At 42.5% G+C, this 17,115-nt stretch overlaps 1 protein-coding gene across 2 annotated transcripts in view; it reads left to right on the forward strand.

The window, feature by feature from the left end:
- The first annotated feature begins 1,718 nt into the window (after positions 1-1,718).
- Positions 1,719-17,115, forward strand: part of Tek (TEK receptor tyrosine kinase) — a 119,280-nt gene continuing 103,883 nt past the window's right edge. For both annotated transcript variants that reach the window (XM_052176765.1, XM_052176766.1), the window contains exon 1: positions 1,719-2,084. In XM_052176765.1, coding sequence (XP_052032725.1) covers positions 2,033-2,084 — 52 coding nt within the window. In that variant the 5' untranslated portion in view covers positions 1,719-2,032. The remainder of the gene's footprint in view (positions 2,085-17,115) is intronic.

Genomic DNA, 17,115 nt, shown 5'->3' on the forward strand with positions numbered 1-17,115 from the left:
TACTGCAAACCCCTTCAGCTCCTTGGGTCCTTTCTCTAGCTCCCCACTGGGGACCCTGTGCTCAGTTCACTGGCTGGCTGAGAGTGTCCCCCTCTGTATTTGTCATGCACTAGCAGGGACTCCCAGGTGACAGCTATATCTGGCTCTGGTCAGCAAGCACTTGTGGACACCAATAATAGTGTCTGGGTTTTGTAACTGTATATGGGATGGATCACTAGGTGGGGCAGTCTCTGGATGATTTTTCCCTAAAACACCTGTGCACACACCTGTGCACAGGCCTACCCTCAACATCTGTGGAATCAAAGTAGGAAGGTGGGTGGTTGCAGGCTGGCTATAACATCTAAGTTTGAAGTCACTCAGGGCTGCATAATGAAACACTGTATTAAACACAAAAACAAAACCCATGAAGGCGATATTAATGCCATTTAAAGCTGCCGAAATTGATAATATGCATCATAATCTTATGTCAGAGGCAGTGTCTGCCCTCAGATGTGCCTGACGACTGAACAGGGCTATGCACCCCTCAGGTTGGAAGCATTATGGGCAGTCAAGATCAGCCCTGAAGTGATAATACCTAGGGCAGAAATCCAACAAGACTGGCAGCCCTGTGTCTCTTCCTGTGGCTTGTGGGGAAGGGGGAGGGGTGGCAATATGTTCTTCATGCACAGTCAGGTGTCTAGTGGGACGCATCATTCACATGGATAAGGTCCAGGTGCCTGAGCTTGCTGGAGAATTCATTATTGATTACTCTCTGCTCCTGTAGACATAATCAACTTTGTTGGGCCTTTATAGAGATGATCTGTATCTTTGCTGATTGTAGTTTTTATGTATGTGTGTATACATTTAGGTCACATGTGAGGTACACATTTTCCGGTGTCTGTCTTTCTATCACAGGGGCTTTGGATTAAACTCAGTCTTGGCTTTACCTGCTGAGCCATCTCACCTGCCTGATTAAAATCTCTAGCCTAATCCAGGAGTGTGGTTTATGTAGTATCAACACTCAGGAGGCTGAGGAAGCATCGTTCCTCAGAGCTCAAGGCTACTTCCAGGCTTGCCAAAGCAGTGGAGTAAGTCACTCTTTCAAAAGGTACCTCCCCCATGTTTTTGTATGTAATTTGCATCTGAAATTGTTTGCCAATAACTATGAAATGATTCGCATTACTAAAATCTTCCTGTGCCAAGTTCTGCAACAAATTAGATCACCCTCAGATGTAATGCTAATAAAAATTAAAGCTGTAGCCAGTAGCATGCGTGTATTTGGGCTCGGGGCCAACAGACAGGCCATCTGGGTGTAAGAAAATAGGCTAATGGCTGTGGAATCTGGTCTCTGGTGGCTCGGCTGAGAACTGACCTCAACCATGCTCCCTCAGATTGATTGCCTTCCAGGTTATGGTTTCTCATCACAGGAAACTTCGTTGCCCAATTCATACCCTGTGCGTGAAAACGCAAACACGAGAGCAAATGCTGCTCCCCGTGCCTTGCCGAAAGCCCCCTTTTGTCAGGGATCCCAAATGCACCCCAGAGAACTGCTTAGCCTGGAAGGGCTGGTCCGCATTGCATACCATACATAGGTGGAGGGCTGTTATTCAATTCCTGGCCTGTGAGAGGATACCCCTATTGTTCCTGAAAATGCTGACCAGGACCTTACTTGTAACAAAGATCCCTCAGCCCCACAATCCAGTCAAGGCAGGAGCAGGAGCAGGAGCAGGAGCAGGAGATAAGCCTTGGATGAAGGGCAAGATGGATAGGGCTCGCTCTGCCCCTAGCCCTGCTGATACCAAGTGCCTTTAAGATACAGCCTTTCCCATCCTAATCTACAAAGGAAACAGGAAAAAGGAACTTAAAACTCCCTGTGCTCAGACAGAAATGAGACTGTTACTGCCTGCCTCTGTGGTGTTCCTCCTTGCCTCCAACTTGTAAACAAGAGCGAGTAGACCATGCGAGTGGGAAGTCGCAAAGTTGTGGGTTTTTGAAAGGTTCCCAGGGAACTCATGCTCATCTGTGGACGCTGGATGGGGAGAACTGGGGAAGTATGGACTCTTTAGCCGGCTTAGTTCTCTGTGGAGTCAGCTTGCTCCTTTATGGTAAGTTTTGGCTTGATGTTTATTTTTTTGTGTCATGTTTTAAAAACAGTGACTTCTCGCCATTCTCTCTCTCTCACCAAACCTTCGATTTGGTGACGCTGACACTGCTTTTCTGTGACTCTCCAGTTTACACATGCAAAAGTTTTGAAGTTCAGATTCCAGCGGCACCAGCTGGGTTTTCTAGCCATCTCTTGTAGACAGATGCTGCCTCCTGGGTTGCTACGGTCTCTCCCAGGACTGAGTAAGTCACCTTATTTGAAGGATCTGTTTATTCTGGAGTATTCTTTCTTGACTCTTATTCTGGTCTTTCCTTATCCATAAAAACAAAATCGGGTTGTAATTACTTTAAAGAAAGTCTTCAATGATTTTTTTTTTTTTTGGTAGAAACAAAATTCCTACCTAGTCGTATACAAAACATCAATGTTAAGTAAAAACAAGATCGATTTTCTATAAAGATTATGTACCTCCATCCTTTTTAATTCCAGTAGTTCAGTTTGGGGCTTTTTGTCTTTTAGGTAGGGGTCTAGGAAGTTAGGGCTATGCCACTGACTTTAACTTTTTGATATTTTACATAGAATAAATCATAAAGATCAGCCCTAGCAAGCTAACTAAAATGTAGGCAATTGCCAAGCTCAAAGACTCAGTATTTTGCCAAGTTCTGTAGTGGTCCCTCTAAAAAGGGCAGCCAGAATGAGCGTGAGTTTTGTATGTGTATCACAGACTCTGTACAGTGGGGTGCCTTGTAACTCACACAGCATGTTAGGAGAAACATAAGGACCCAAACTGCTAATCACAGATACATTATCATTGCCTCAGGATTCTAGAATTGGTTTAAATGTATTCTAATTATTATGATAAAAATGTAATTGATACAGGAGATGAATTTGGGAAATTTTACCAAACTTAATGGTAAGGCTATAGCAATAGAATATGATACAAAGAAATACTTTTGATGATGCTTTCATATTTTTCTATATGTTAGAATATCAAAAAAGTTAACCCAGTAAAATATAATTGTGTACAATTTCTCATATAGCTCTTCAATTTGATTTCAACAACCAATGCATCAGAAACTTAATAATAATATTTTAAGAGTAACACTAATTGCCAAAAGAGTATCCAAGATGGGGCCAATTACTTATGTAGTAACTTATTTATAATATAATATAACATAACTGCATAATATATTGCTATATATCTGTATTAGTCTTTATATTAATGTAGAGATAGGTTGCTGTCTTTGTTATTATGTACTTTTAAATAATTATTAAGGTTCCTTACTTTTGTCTTGCTTCCTGCAAGTCACACTGGTCAGTGATATAGAATGTGGGACTGATTTTACATCAGAGATTATAATAGTACAACGTCCAGCTATCTACTTTTGCTCTGGTGTAGTTTTAAGTTAAATAAACTAATACTATGCTCACATACATGTGTGCACGCACCCATACACAGAACTATTTTAATTTACTCTTTCTCCTTAAGTAACTTTTTAATGGCATTTTACAATATAAGTTTAGAAAAGTTGTCATGAATTCATATAAAAGAGTTCTGTTCCAAAACAGTTGTCTCACTGATGCTTGACTTCAGTTCCCTGAAACTGATTTCTGGGGGGAAGATGACAAGAAGGAGGAGCTCACATTCTTTTTAGAAAGTAGAACTCAGAAAGCTTGGCTTCTGCTGAAGGTCTCTGTTGATTCCTAACTTTCCTTCTGTATCTAAGCTTCCCTGAACATGAGTACTTGAGGCTTGGTGATCACAGAAACAGCCTCAGGAGTTCTTTCTTCAAGTCAGACTCTAATAGTCTAATTACTTCATTAATGTGGCAAGGGATATAGATATTATATATATAGTCTACTTGGTAGCCTGGTATTTAAGAATAAAGATTCTGTGTTTACCTCAATCAAGGTTGCTCTGGTGGCAAAGCAGCTTTATAATGCATAAACTGGAAGAGGTCTGTGATTTCCATAACAACTCAAGATTCTGGTGCTTGTTCCTATTTGAGAATTATTGCCAATTTTAGCTTGCAAACAAGTTCTCCTATAACTTAGTAGTGTTATCCGATCTTTAATTCCCTATCTGTACCAAATCTGGTTGCATGCTCTAAAGAATTATATACACTTAAAAATAAAACCCACCTCTTCTGTTTCATTGTGGATGTCCCATATGATTCACAAGGATAGGAAGTCTTTAGGTCACACATCTTCAGCTGTCCTTCCTGTCCTGTGTGACTTTTAAACAACTGGATTCAGAGATAGCAGAGATGTTGTCTGGGCTGGCAAAGGAAATGCAATAGAAAGGTCAGAAAAGTGGTCCCAGGAGGAGCCTTCTCCTTGGCCTGGGATCAGGACACCTCTTGGAATTGTTTTCCAAGGGAAGATCTGGCCTTCTTCAGAAACTCTCCTTTCCAACCATTGCTGTTGTTAGTACTTCCCTCTCACCCCTACCCTGAGAGAACTTCCAGGAAGAGTCTAATTTTTCTATGCCATCTCTCCAGGAGGAAAGAAATTATCCAACTCAATGTCAAAAGACTATGCTGTGTCCTTTAGAACAGTGGTTCTCAACCTTCGTAAAGCTGTGACCCTTTAATACAATTCTTCATGTTGTGGTGACCCCAGCCATAAAATTATTTTTTATTGCTACTTCATAACTATAACTTTGCTTCTGTTATGAATCATTATGTAAATATCTGATATGTGACCCTCAAAGGGGTCACGACTCACAGGTTGAGAACCACTTCTCTAAAGGCTCTGAATTCTTCTGAAGATAGCAGTTTGTTACTTACAGATCTACCTTCAAAAAATAGGTGTGACCAAGTTACCTCTAACTCCTTGTAGGAGGTTTTCTATTTAGCACACAGAATCAGGATTCAAGAGAGTTCTTTAATCTGGAAAGATGGGACCAAAGCAAAAGACATCATTTTAAAAGTAGTGAAATGCCAACTTTGTTATTTGGATTAAAAAATAGATTATGGATACTCATTGTAGGAGCAAAATGGTTAGTTTAAAATTCTTGTGAATAATAAGCAGGTTTTGACGAGACACAAAATTAATAGGAGCTCTGCTTGTGTGAAATATGACGCATATATTAGGTGCAAGTAAGAAATGATATCACGTCAACATGCTTCTTAGAGTACACCCATTAAATATCCCAGAGAACCGTCACAGCAAACTGGCAGGCAAGAAGCAATAATCTAAAATATGGATGCGGAATCACAAATTTGCATTTACAACAACAAAGCCCAAAGTGGATAAGCACAGCACAGCCATCATTCATCTTTTGGGATGAGAACATTCATTTCTCAGGGTTGCTCTAAGAATCAAATATGATGCTGCATGTCAAATGCTACTCAGTAAGAAGCCAATATAATTAAAAGAGACATCTACTACCAGCATCTGTGCAAAGCAGCAGTGATACTATCTTCATCAGCATCTAGGTTAAGCTCTCAGCACTTGTAGTCTTTTCCCACAATACCTCGACTTGGTTGAGCCCTTCAAGGTTTTATCTGTTTATCCCTGATCATGGTACATATCAAGACTGTATACATCCTTTTGTATCAGCCCTTGTTCATGGACTCTTACCCTTTTGGAAACAGCAACTTAAAATTTTTTAAAACTTATTTTATTTGTATGGGTGCTTTGGTTGCATCAGTTCATGTACTATGTGCATGCCTGATGCCAGTGGAGACCAAAAGAAGTCACTGGATCCCTGGGACTTATGGATTTATAGATGGTTGTAAGCTGCTATATGGATGCTGGGAATCTAACCTGGGTCCTTAGAAATGGAAGCTAGTGCTCATAAGAGTGCAATCTTCCCCAGTCAGCACTTCCTCTTCATGGCTTTCTCCTAATGCTGTGCAGCCAACCAATGCATCATTGAGTTTGGGGCAAGTAGAATTAACTCAACTAGATTCTTAAAATCTTTTACAATGGATGCTATTCAGTTTCTATTTTTATCAGTGCACACATTTGACTTGTAGTGATTTTTTAAAACCGAATAGTTTAATAGTTGTGGTAAGGAACAATTGGTATGGGGGTGGGGAGGGGAAGGAATGTTGTAGACGGGTTGAAGCAACATTAAAGTAATATTTATAGTGGATGAATTGTTATACCATAAAGATAACAGTCATTGTTATCTTAAAAGTTAAATTTTTAAGGAAAACAAACATTTCTTTCTTTGGGTATCAAAAATAAAGAGTAAACTCAAAAGGATGTTTAGCTAAATTTTAACTTAGTATTAGGTATTTTATAATTGTGGAATACTTCCTATAACATGTGCAGATATTTTGTTCAATAGATATCTAATGAAGTTTTGTATGCATTTTGATAATTTTATTTGTATGTCTTTGATTTCAATCAGTGGTGACTTATTGGAAATGTACTTTGGGTCATGTACAGTACTCGAAACTAAGAATATAAACAAAGATTGTCCATTCTCCCTCTTTACCTTACAATGTTTATGTTTTTAAAGGAAAAATGGCTGATGAATTGTAGGATTTTGTGATAAATGATACAGTTGTAATTTATGCAAAATAAAAACATAAGTATTACAGAAATATTTCCAGTGATACAAAGTAAGATTAGAACATCTAATTTGTATGTAAATATTTCCATTTGGTTTTTGCTTTCTGGGGATCAGATTCAAGGTTTCATGCATATTAGGCATGCACTCTATCAGTGAGCTGAATTCACAACTTGTGGAGCACACACTCTTCATCCCCCTCCCCCATTTAAATAGCTCATACTTTGCTCATTGTATGCAGAGTGTTAGTCCTATTATATCACATCTGATTTAAGCTTTGGGAGATTCACAGTAATATTAATGTGGAGGATGGGTTAAAGCGGTGGAGACCAGAGGTTGGGTCCAGTATGGCTTCTCAACCTTGTTGTCAAGAAGGCCGCAGGGATGACCAGGAAGTTTGAAACAGCCTTAGAAGAAAATGCAGGGTTAGTGACTGGTTGCAGAGGAGGGAGGGGAGCAGTATTCTGGTTTGCATAGAGGCAGAGCCATTCCAAGAACTGGGAAACATGGCAGAAGATCAGGGATAGAGCAAATGATGGTTCTGTATGTGTTGATGCTGAGATTGCACTTAAAGGGAAATGCTGAGCAAACTTTGGCTTTTGAGATCTGAAACTCAAAAGAAGGGAATGAGACGAAAGACTGGCGCATAGATATCTTGATGGCTAAGGATTTTCTTTGAAGAGTTAGCAGTCAGGGGATGGTAGAAACTGCAAAACTAATCTGTATTCTTTTTTTTTTTCTTTAGATTTTTAGATTGTCAGTGTTGCTAGCCACAGAGTTTTAAGGGGGAAGAGAGTAAGATGCAGGCACCAGGGTGACAGGCTCCAGGCCTGTAGCATTAGCCTACAGATGAGATTCTTTACAGAGAACCAGGCAGCTGCATGGGCTAAACCAGATCTGGGAGGGGACCAGGAGATCAGCTGGCGTCACTCCCAGCCTCCAGGAAAGGCAACATCTAAAGTTGCCTCCCTTATTTCTGGAATTTTAAACTGATAACCCAATTCCCAGCAGCCTGACCAGGCTCTTCCTTAGCTCGCATCAGACAGACAGAAGGATCTTTTTAGATGGAGCCATGCTTGCTTCCCTCTATACCTACCTCCAAGATCTATTTTATAAAATTTTATTTACAGCCCCGTGCGTGTGTGTGTGTGTGTGTGTGTGTGTGTGTGTGTGTGTGTGTGAGAGAGAGAGAGAGAGAGAGAGAGAGAGAGAGAGAGAGAGAGAGAGGGAGAGATACATATGGAGGTCAGAAAGTTTGGTTCTCTCCTTCTACAATGTGGATCTTCAAGATTGAACTCAGGTCGTCAGGTTTGTGAGCAAGCCCCTTGCCGCCATGTCTCTTCAGCTGTCTGACCATGTTCCTTCCCCCAAGACTGTGGAAGCTGGACTGAAGATCAAAATCTGCCAGATGGGCAGAATCGTTGTTCTTTGGTAAATTTGTCACTGATGGGGAATGAATTCCCACGGGGACACAGCTGACATGGTGTGGAAGTGACAGAAATGGAGACATTTATGGATCAGTCACAGGAGTTGGTGAGGCTGAGGGGTGCTGTGGGTAGCTGCTGTTTGTTCTCTGTTTGTCACAGCCTCTTGTTCAGGGTTTGAGCAGGGAGGTGTGTGTGTGTGTGTGTGTGTGTGTGTGTGTGTGTGTTGGTCACACCCATCTCAGCAGATCTGTCAGCTTTCCCGCTTTTGTTAGAGGGTGATATCATGCTTCCTGGGGGGAGTTCTGGAAGACAATGAGCAGCCAGTTTCCTCTAGATACAATAGGCGGAGTCAGGAAGGTAGTATTGACATTGCTGGGGCCTAGAAGCTACTCACTGCTCTGTGGCCGTCAGATGGTGAACCAGCGTAACCTTGGCACACAGGCCTGGCTTGTACAAGGCGTCTGGCTGCAGGGCCAAAGAGGACTCCACCCTAGGGATAGGAGTACTTCAGACATCTGGGAGTCAGGGATGGGTTTTAAATTCAGATTCCTATATCAAAAACAATCCCTACATAAACAACAACAATAAAAAACAATCCCCAAAATAAAACATTAATTGTACCAGGAATAACAAAGATTGAACACCTATGTGCCAAGTCTTCTAATATAACTCTCAACATCCTATTTAGTAGGTATTATTATTCATTTTTTGAGTACCAAGGTAATTTCCCAGGCTCACGCTGGTTAAACTACTTGCTCAAAGCTACAATGTGTGGTAGGCATCAACTATTTGGTACTTTCTAATATATCTACATTCAAAAGATGCTGTCTCTTCTCACTGTGATGCTGATGGAACTGTCATTCCCTGGACACCGAATGTCCTTTCTATTGAAGGACAGCAGATGGTTTACGAGGAGGATACAAAATCCAACGGTTTAGAATCAGCCTGGGACTTTTAATATAAGATGTGAGATGTAAGATGTTCCTCAAGGTCAGAGACCTTGGCCACATAGGGAAGCTGGTATTTAGGAAGAGAACTAGGTTGATAGCTGAACAGAACTGTAACAGGCACAGATGTTATTTAACACGGGTCCATTGTCATGGGACCAGAGATCCATCCCTGTACCCTGTGATTACATGGACTTCATTATTTGTTTGGACTGCTCTGACCTGGTTTTTGTCTTCTGAAAGTGAAGCATTCTGAATGATCGCATGCCTCCAGGGAAATGGTGAAAAACAAAATTTAAGCAAAGAGTGACCTAAACACACAAACTTGAAAACACGCCTCTTGGCTGCTGACTAGGTCACTTCAGGTTTCATCCTCAAAGGCAAGGACATGTGCTTTAGGCCAGGCTTTTTAAAGCACAACTGCTTAGCCGTACTAGCTACAGTGTCAGTATGTGACAAGCATTTCTGTAATGGGACGGTCTTAACTGCTTTGTGTACAAAGCTGGACCCTCTTATACTGCCTGGCGCTGCTGTGTTCAGTGCAGGCCTCGGTTCCTGAGCTAATCTATTTATGTGTGTGTGTGTGGGGGGGCTGACTCTGGCTTCTTTGCCTACTTAAGACCATCTTTGTATGAGGAAAAAGGAGAAAAGGGCTTAAAGCTCTGGGTTCTTGGGCTTCTGTTAAAAAGCTGGGTTGTCTGGTGGGGAAATTCCTTTCTTGTGACTCATCCAGCCAGCAAGGTAGAGCCCCCTACCTTCTTCTTGCCTCTGGGTCTTGACTTAGCAGAGACTCTAAGATGACATGTCACTTGTAAGTACCCTCTTATTTTATTTAAACCAAGCCCTGTTGCTATCTAATTGACAACTGATGGAATCAAGCAGACGCTGCCACACTTTAGTTTTTCTACCTGTGGGGATTTGGATGTAGGACCTTGTGTGTGTGGATGGAGCATGTAACCACTGAGCTCTCTACACCTTTGAAAGTCTGCTTCCAGTGTGATTAAACCTGTTATTACGTCATAATGCCGCATGCTCAAGGTTTATGTGTTACAATAGCTCTGCTCACAACTCATTTCTTTCTCCTAATCCCCGCCCCCCTCTCTCAATGTCTGTTCTTTGTGTCCCTACCTCCTGTATCTGAAAAGCACTTTCTGCTCTTCTAAGGTTGGTTTAATCATCCTCCAATTTTCATATTCAGACCTCCAAAATCAGAATCAAAGAGGGAGAAGGTGGTTGTGTTTGAATCTCTCCCATCGCCAGTCTTTGCCTACACCTTGGAGCTGTGCTCTGGTTCATGCTGGGTTCCTTTCAGTTTCTAAATCTTTACCTTCAAACCTTTGTGTTAGTTGCATTTTGTTGGTTAGGTTGACACAAGCTGAAGCTTTCTGGGGAGAGGAACCTCAACAGGGGAAATGCCTGCATCAAATTTGCCTGTAAGCAAATCTGAGAGACATTTTCTTGATTTAATGTTTGATGTGGGAGAGGCCAGTCCACTGTGGGTGGTCCTACGCCTAGGGAGGTGGTCCAGGATGCTATAAGAAAACAGGCTGAGAAAGCAACCACCAAGCAGTGCTTCTCCATGGTCTCTTGAGTTCCTGCCATGACTTCCCTCAGCAATGGACTGTAAGTGTAAGATGAAATAAACCCTTTCCTCTCCAAGTTGTTTTGGTCATGGTGTTTATCACAGCGATAGAAACTGACTCTCTCTCTCTCTCTCTCTCTCTCTCTCTCTCTCTCTCTCTCTCTCCTCTCTCTCTCCTCTTCTCTCTTTGCCTTTCTTCTCTCTCTCTCCTCTCTTCTCTCTTCGCCTCTGTCCTCTCTCTCTCTCTCTTTCTCTCTTCTCTCTCTCTCTCTCTCTCTCTCTCTCTCTCTCTCTCTCACACACACACACACACACACACACACACACAAGTTATATATTTGGGCAAAGACTGGCATTGGAAAAGGTTCAAACACAACCAACCATATATATAAAATATGATCTTCCTCTACTTGGAATAACCTGTCAGACATTGGAAGAGAATCCCTACTCTATCTAATAAGAGTACATAGATGCATGTTCACTGCCATGAAGAATTCTGGGAGATGACAGGGTAGCATTTGAGAAGGACAAATAACCTTATGGAAAATCACTAGATGTAAAGAGCAGAGGAAGATGCTATAAATGGAGAGAAAAGCATTAAAAAGGACGATAAAACATTTAAGAAATATTTCTTCATTTCCTCAGTGTGATGTTACTGTCACAACAATGAAACAAGTGTTAAAGTAAACATTTTCTTAGGGAAAATAGGCTAAGAAGAAGGTAATTTGTCTTAGTCAGGGTTTCTATTCCTGCACAAACATCATGACCACGAAGCAAGTGGAGGAGGAAAGGGTTTATTGAGCTTACACTTCCATGCTGCTGTTCATCATCAAAGGAAGTCAGGACTGGAACTCAAGCAGGTCACGAAGCAGGAGCTGATGCAAAGGCCATGGAGGGATGTGGCTTTCTTTCTGGCTTGCTCAGCCTGCTCTCTTATAGAACCCAAGACTACCAGCCCAGAGATGCTACCACCCACAAGGGGCCCTCCCCTCCTTGATCACTAATTGATCACTAACTTGATCCCACAGTTGGATCTCATGGAGGCACTTCCCCAACTGAAGCTCCTTTCTCTGTGATAACTCCAGCCTGTGTCAAGTTGACACACAAAACCAGCCAGTACAATTGACCCCTTGTCAACTTGACACACAAACACATCAATAGTAAGCCTCAACCCTTACTTTCTTATTCATTCCCAAGATCTAAATTACTTTAAAAGTCTTTACATATTAAAAGTTCAATCCCTTTAAAATATCCAATATCTTTTAAAATTCAAAGTCTTTTAAAAATTCAAAGTCTCTTAACTGTGGGCTCCACTAAAATACTTTTTTCCTTCAAGAGGGAAAAATATCAGGGCACAGTCACAATTAAAAACCAAAACTCAAACTCTAATGGTTCAATGTCTGGGATCCAACTCTCGATCTTCTGGGCTCCTCTGAGGGCTTGGGTCACTTCTCCAACTCTGCCCTTTGTAGCACACACCTTGTCTTCTAGGCTCCAGCTGTCTGTACTCCACTGCTGCTGCTGTTCTTGGTGGTTATCTCACGGTACTGGCATCTCCAAAACACTGCTGTCTTCCGCTGTAACTAGGCTTCACCAATAGGCTCTCTTCATGGTGACAAGCCTCGGCTCCTTTGCATGATCCCTTCAACCCTTTCATGCCTTCAAAACCAGTACCACCTGGGTTACTCTTACACAGCACCAAGTCCAGCCACAGCACAAAGTACAGCTGTGGCTATCTCTGGAACACAGCCTCTGTGCTCTCTGAAAACACTTCCCAGAAGATTTCACCTCAGAGATGCTGGTCTCTTCTTAATCATCACTAATTTCCTAGTGCCAGCTAACCAGCATCAATAGTCCCAGTAACACAAAGGTTTACTTTAGTGGTTGTAGTATCTTGTTAATCACAGCTGATTCTTCAGCCCCAGATAACCAAAACCACAAAATCTTCACAATCAAAACATGGTTTTTAATCTTCCCTCTGAAATTTTACAAGCCAGGCCTCCATCTTCTGCACTGTTCTCAACATTATCTTCCAAGCTCCTATACAAGATCCCACAGAGCTCTTAACATCCTAATGGCTCTTCTAGCTCAAAGTTCCAAAGTCCTTCCACAGTCCTCCCCAAAACATGGTCAGGTTGTCACAGGAGTACCCCCACTATGCTGGTACCAATTTGGAGATTGGATGGGAAGGAAACACCTCTATGGGGCCCTTTAGGATGTAGTTTGAGGCCATGAGAGGAATAGAGGCGTTCCAGGCCTGTCTAGAAAGCAAGAAAAAAAAATCAGTGTAGGTCCAGAAATACCTTGGGGCAGGGGAAATCCCTTCTCTAATCGTGTAGCAACTGGTAAAGTTGTTGGTGCTCCTATAAATAGATGCTCACCCAGGATCCTGTAAGCCACCTAATTGAAGTCATAGGGTCACAACCTTCTGCTGAAGTCCATGAAAGTAGAAGGACATCAAGGAGTGATGTGGGTACAAGAGGACACTCAGAGTCTGCCCCGAGAGGGTGAGCCCAGGAGAGGGGACATTCTATGAGAAATGGTGGCGGCATTAGCATAGGACAGAGAGGGCCTTGACAGTTTGACTCTGAGGTGCTGTTGTTGTGAAATGTTTGTAGTGACTGGGCAGGGCTTGGGTTGAGAACTAAGGATCAAGGTAAGTGTAGTTTGCTCTCTGAGAGATGTCTCCTGCCTGGCAGCGTTCCAACTCTGTGCTTTTCTGTGAGCTTGCTTAGAGGGTGAGCTGTGAGGGAGAAGAATGCAGGTCCTTTGCTCTACCATCGTTGACTAAGGACGATGGGAGGCCATGCAGGAGTCTGAAGGAGGTAGGGAGGGGCTGTTACAAAACAGATACTGTCTACATCCTCTGAAGCAAGGAATTAGTGTAGATCTCTGAATGCATCAGAACAGGAATGGGTGAGTTTGGGGTGTGTGTGTGATACTTTATTATTTAGCGCAATAATCAGATTGGTATGTTTCATGCTTGTATATAATATTATATATGGTTCATATTTTCTCTCATTACCCTCTTTTCTCCCCCCCCACCCCCCCAGCCCACCCCCAGTGATCTCTTTTGCCATTCGGCCTGCTTCTGCTTTCAGATACTTTGGTGTTGTGACCCTGTGACTTTAATTAGGTCACTTACAGGATCCTGGGTGAGCATCTATTTATAGGAGCATAGGCAGCTTACCAGTAGCTATGTAACTAGAGAAGAGATCTCTCCCTTCCCCCAGCAACCACGAACTGTTCTCAGTTCCTCACGGTAGGCAGGGCTTCTCGAATCTTTCCCACAAGCATCTCTTAACTGCTGAAAATCATGGAATCCTTGTTTTTGTTTTTTGCTACCTTTTCAAAAGACAGAGATAGAAATACAGCTCTTGAGAACTAAAGTGTCTTCATTTGAAATCGTGTGGAAGGCAAAGTATGTAATCGCTTAAAGCACGTCTGGTGACGTCATCCTTCTTGAGTTTGCATACCTGCTTAATGTTTTTGTTGGTTAGTTATGGCTGTGTCATAGGCTACTTCCACAAATTGGTGGCTAGACTGGTCTAGAAACGACTACTTACCTGAGTTTTGTGCTGCCTGTGTTTGTAAATCTGGGTGGCTGTGCTTCAGCTGGAGCAGCTGGAACAGCTGGAGCAGCTGGAGCAGCTGAACAGCTGGAGCAGCTCTGCTTCTTGCTGTCTGTCTGATGTGTGGAGTGTGGGCTGTTCGGATGGCTCAGCTCATATTTCCTCCTCCTGGAGCCAGCAGGTTATGGTGGGAATTTGTTTTCCTTATGGTGTTATTGACCAGTGAGGGGTGAATAGAAACAGACAAATGAGTGAGATTTCCTTTAAGAACTTGGTTTAGGATAGCGCTACCACTCTTTTTTTTTTGTTTGTTTTGTTTTTTTTATTTTTTTATTCGATATAATTTATTTACATTTCAAATGATTTCCCCTTTTCTAGCCCCCCCCCATTCCCTGAAAGTCCCGTAAGCCCCCTTCTCATCCCCTGTTCCCCTGTCCTCCCACCCACCCCTTTCCACTTCCCCGTTCTGGTTTTGTCGAATACTGCTTCACTGAGTCTTTCCAGAACCAGGGGCCACTCCTCCTTTCTTCTTGTACCTCATTTGATGTGTGGATTATGTTTTGGGTATTCTAGTTTTCTAGGTTAATATCCACTTATTAGTGAGTGCATACCATGAGTCACCTTTTGAGTCTGGGTTACCTCACTTAGTATGATGTTCTCTAGCTCCATCCATTTGCCTAAGAATTTCATGAATTCATTGTTTCTAATGGCTGAATAGTACTCCATTGTGTAGATATACCACATTTTTTGCATCCACTCTTCTGTTGAGGGATACCTGGGTTCTTTCCAGCATCTGGCAATTATAAATAGGGCTGCTATGAACATAGTAGAGCATGTATCCTTATTACATGGTGGGGAATCCTCTGGGTATATGCCCAGGAGTGGTATAGCACGATCTTCTGGAAGTGAGGTGCCCAATTTTCGGAGGAACCGCCAGACTGATTTCCAGAGTGGTTGTACCAATTTGCAACCCCACCAGCAGTGGAGGAGTGTTCCTCTTTCTCCACACCCTCTCCAACATCTGCTGTCTCCTGAATTTTTAATCTTAGCCATTCTGACTGGTGTAAGATGAAATCTCAGGGTTGTTTTGATTTGCATTTCCCTAATGACTAATGAAGTTGAGCATTTTTTAAGATGCTTCTCCGCCATCCGAAGTTCTTCAGGTGAGAATTCTTTGTTTAACTCTGTACCCCATTTTTTAATAGGGTTGTTTGGTTTTCTGGAGTCTAACTTCTTGAGTTCTTTATATATATTGGATATTAGCCCTCTATCTGATGTAGGATTGGTGAAGATCTTTTCCCAATTTGTTGGTTGCCGATTTGTCCTCTTGATGGTGTCCTTTGCCTTACAGAAACTTTGTAATTTTATGAGGTCCCATTTGTCAATTCTTGCTCTTAGAACATACGCTATTGGTGTTCTGTTCAGAAACTTTCTCCCTGTACCGGCGCTACCACTCTTAAAACATGTGCCATGCCAAAACTCAAGGACTAGGAACTATACTAGACCCCAAAGAGCCTAGAACAAGTACAGGGATATAATGATGGTTGAAGAGTTGGGACCAAGAGTTGCACCTGCTGTTAGCCTTGAGTACGAGAAACTTTATCTGTAAAGCTTTTATCATATTAGTGTCTACCTTCTGGGCCTCTGTGGGGAAGAATGTGAGACTGAGGTGCTTGAATTTAGAGACATTAAGTAAACGTTAACATCATCACTAATTATCCACCTGACATGACTATACATACACAGAGTTGCACAGAAGGATTTGACTCCACAGATTGGCAGAGTTTCAGCCATTCCACCACCAGCAGGACTCCAACGGGAAGTCTTCTAAAGAGCCCTCAAACAATTCATTTATAATTTTACTTTCTCTGTCTTAGAAGTGCCTCAGAGCCGCAGACTCAAATCTCTTCCCCCCAGGCCTGTGTTTGTTCTGTTCTGTCTGGTAGCTCCGCCCCTCCGTTCTGTGCATCTGAGGCCCCTGTCAGCCCCATGAAGACCACAAACACCTGCCAGGAGGTGTGGGACAGGACGGGAGCCAGGAGCAGACGCCAGCTGTAGAAGCTCGGCCACGGCTAACGGGCCTGACCACGGAGTGACTCTAGACTAAGTCCAGCATGAGTAATGTGTGAGTCCCTCCAGCTGCTCCTGCGAGCAGACGAAAGGCAGCACTGTAGCCAGTCAAGAAAGGATCCCCTCCGACTGTGTCACTGTTTTCCCAGGGATGACTTTCTCTGGGGAGAGCCAGTGACTCGGGGCAGCTTCTATTAGGCATCTACCAAATCTCCAACAGATTAAGTTTTAACAAAACTCAAAAGCTTATAACCCCCACTGAGTCCACTTTCCACTTATTGGAAAGTGATTAAGAACATGGATAACTGTGAGCATATGAATCTGGGCCAGAGCCCCATTCATCTGCATGTGTCCTTGGACAAGTCAGAGCCCATTGTGTGGAAGTCGGATAAAGACGTTACCCACCCTAACAAGGTGTGAAATGAAGCGTGACCAGTGCCTAGCAAAACACAGGTTAATAGCAAACACTCAAAACTATTAGCTGTCCTTATTTCCTGATTCTGTACAATGAGGCTAGATTTTCCTCAGAGCTCCTGCCTTTAAGAATCTGTACCCAGCACTCTCCCTTTATCTGTGGTTTTGTTTCCTACCATTTTGTTGTTGTTGTTGCTGTTATCTGTTACCCTCAGGCCAAAAATTGCCCAGGAGGCTCCAGAGATAATTGCAAGGTTTCAATTGCTCAACTTTGTGACTCAAAATCTCTTCCTGTTCAGCTGCACTACATCACACAGACCTTTGTCCAGTGCATCCATGTTGTATGCACTATCTGCCTCTTAGTCACTTCAGTCACTGTCTTGGATGCTAGGCTAATCACTGTGCTATCACAGCACCTGTATTCAAATAAACAGTACTTTAAACTAATGATTGAGAAGTACCAAAATAGTAATGGTGGCAAGGTGGATGCACTAAAGA

The sequence above is a fragment of the Apodemus sylvaticus genome, chromosome 3 (genome assembly GCF_947179515.1).
Source record: "Apodemus sylvaticus chromosome 3, mApoSyl1.1, whole genome shotgun sequence".
Lineage (NCBI taxonomy): Eukaryota > Metazoa > Chordata > Mammalia > Rodentia > Muridae > Apodemus > Apodemus sylvaticus.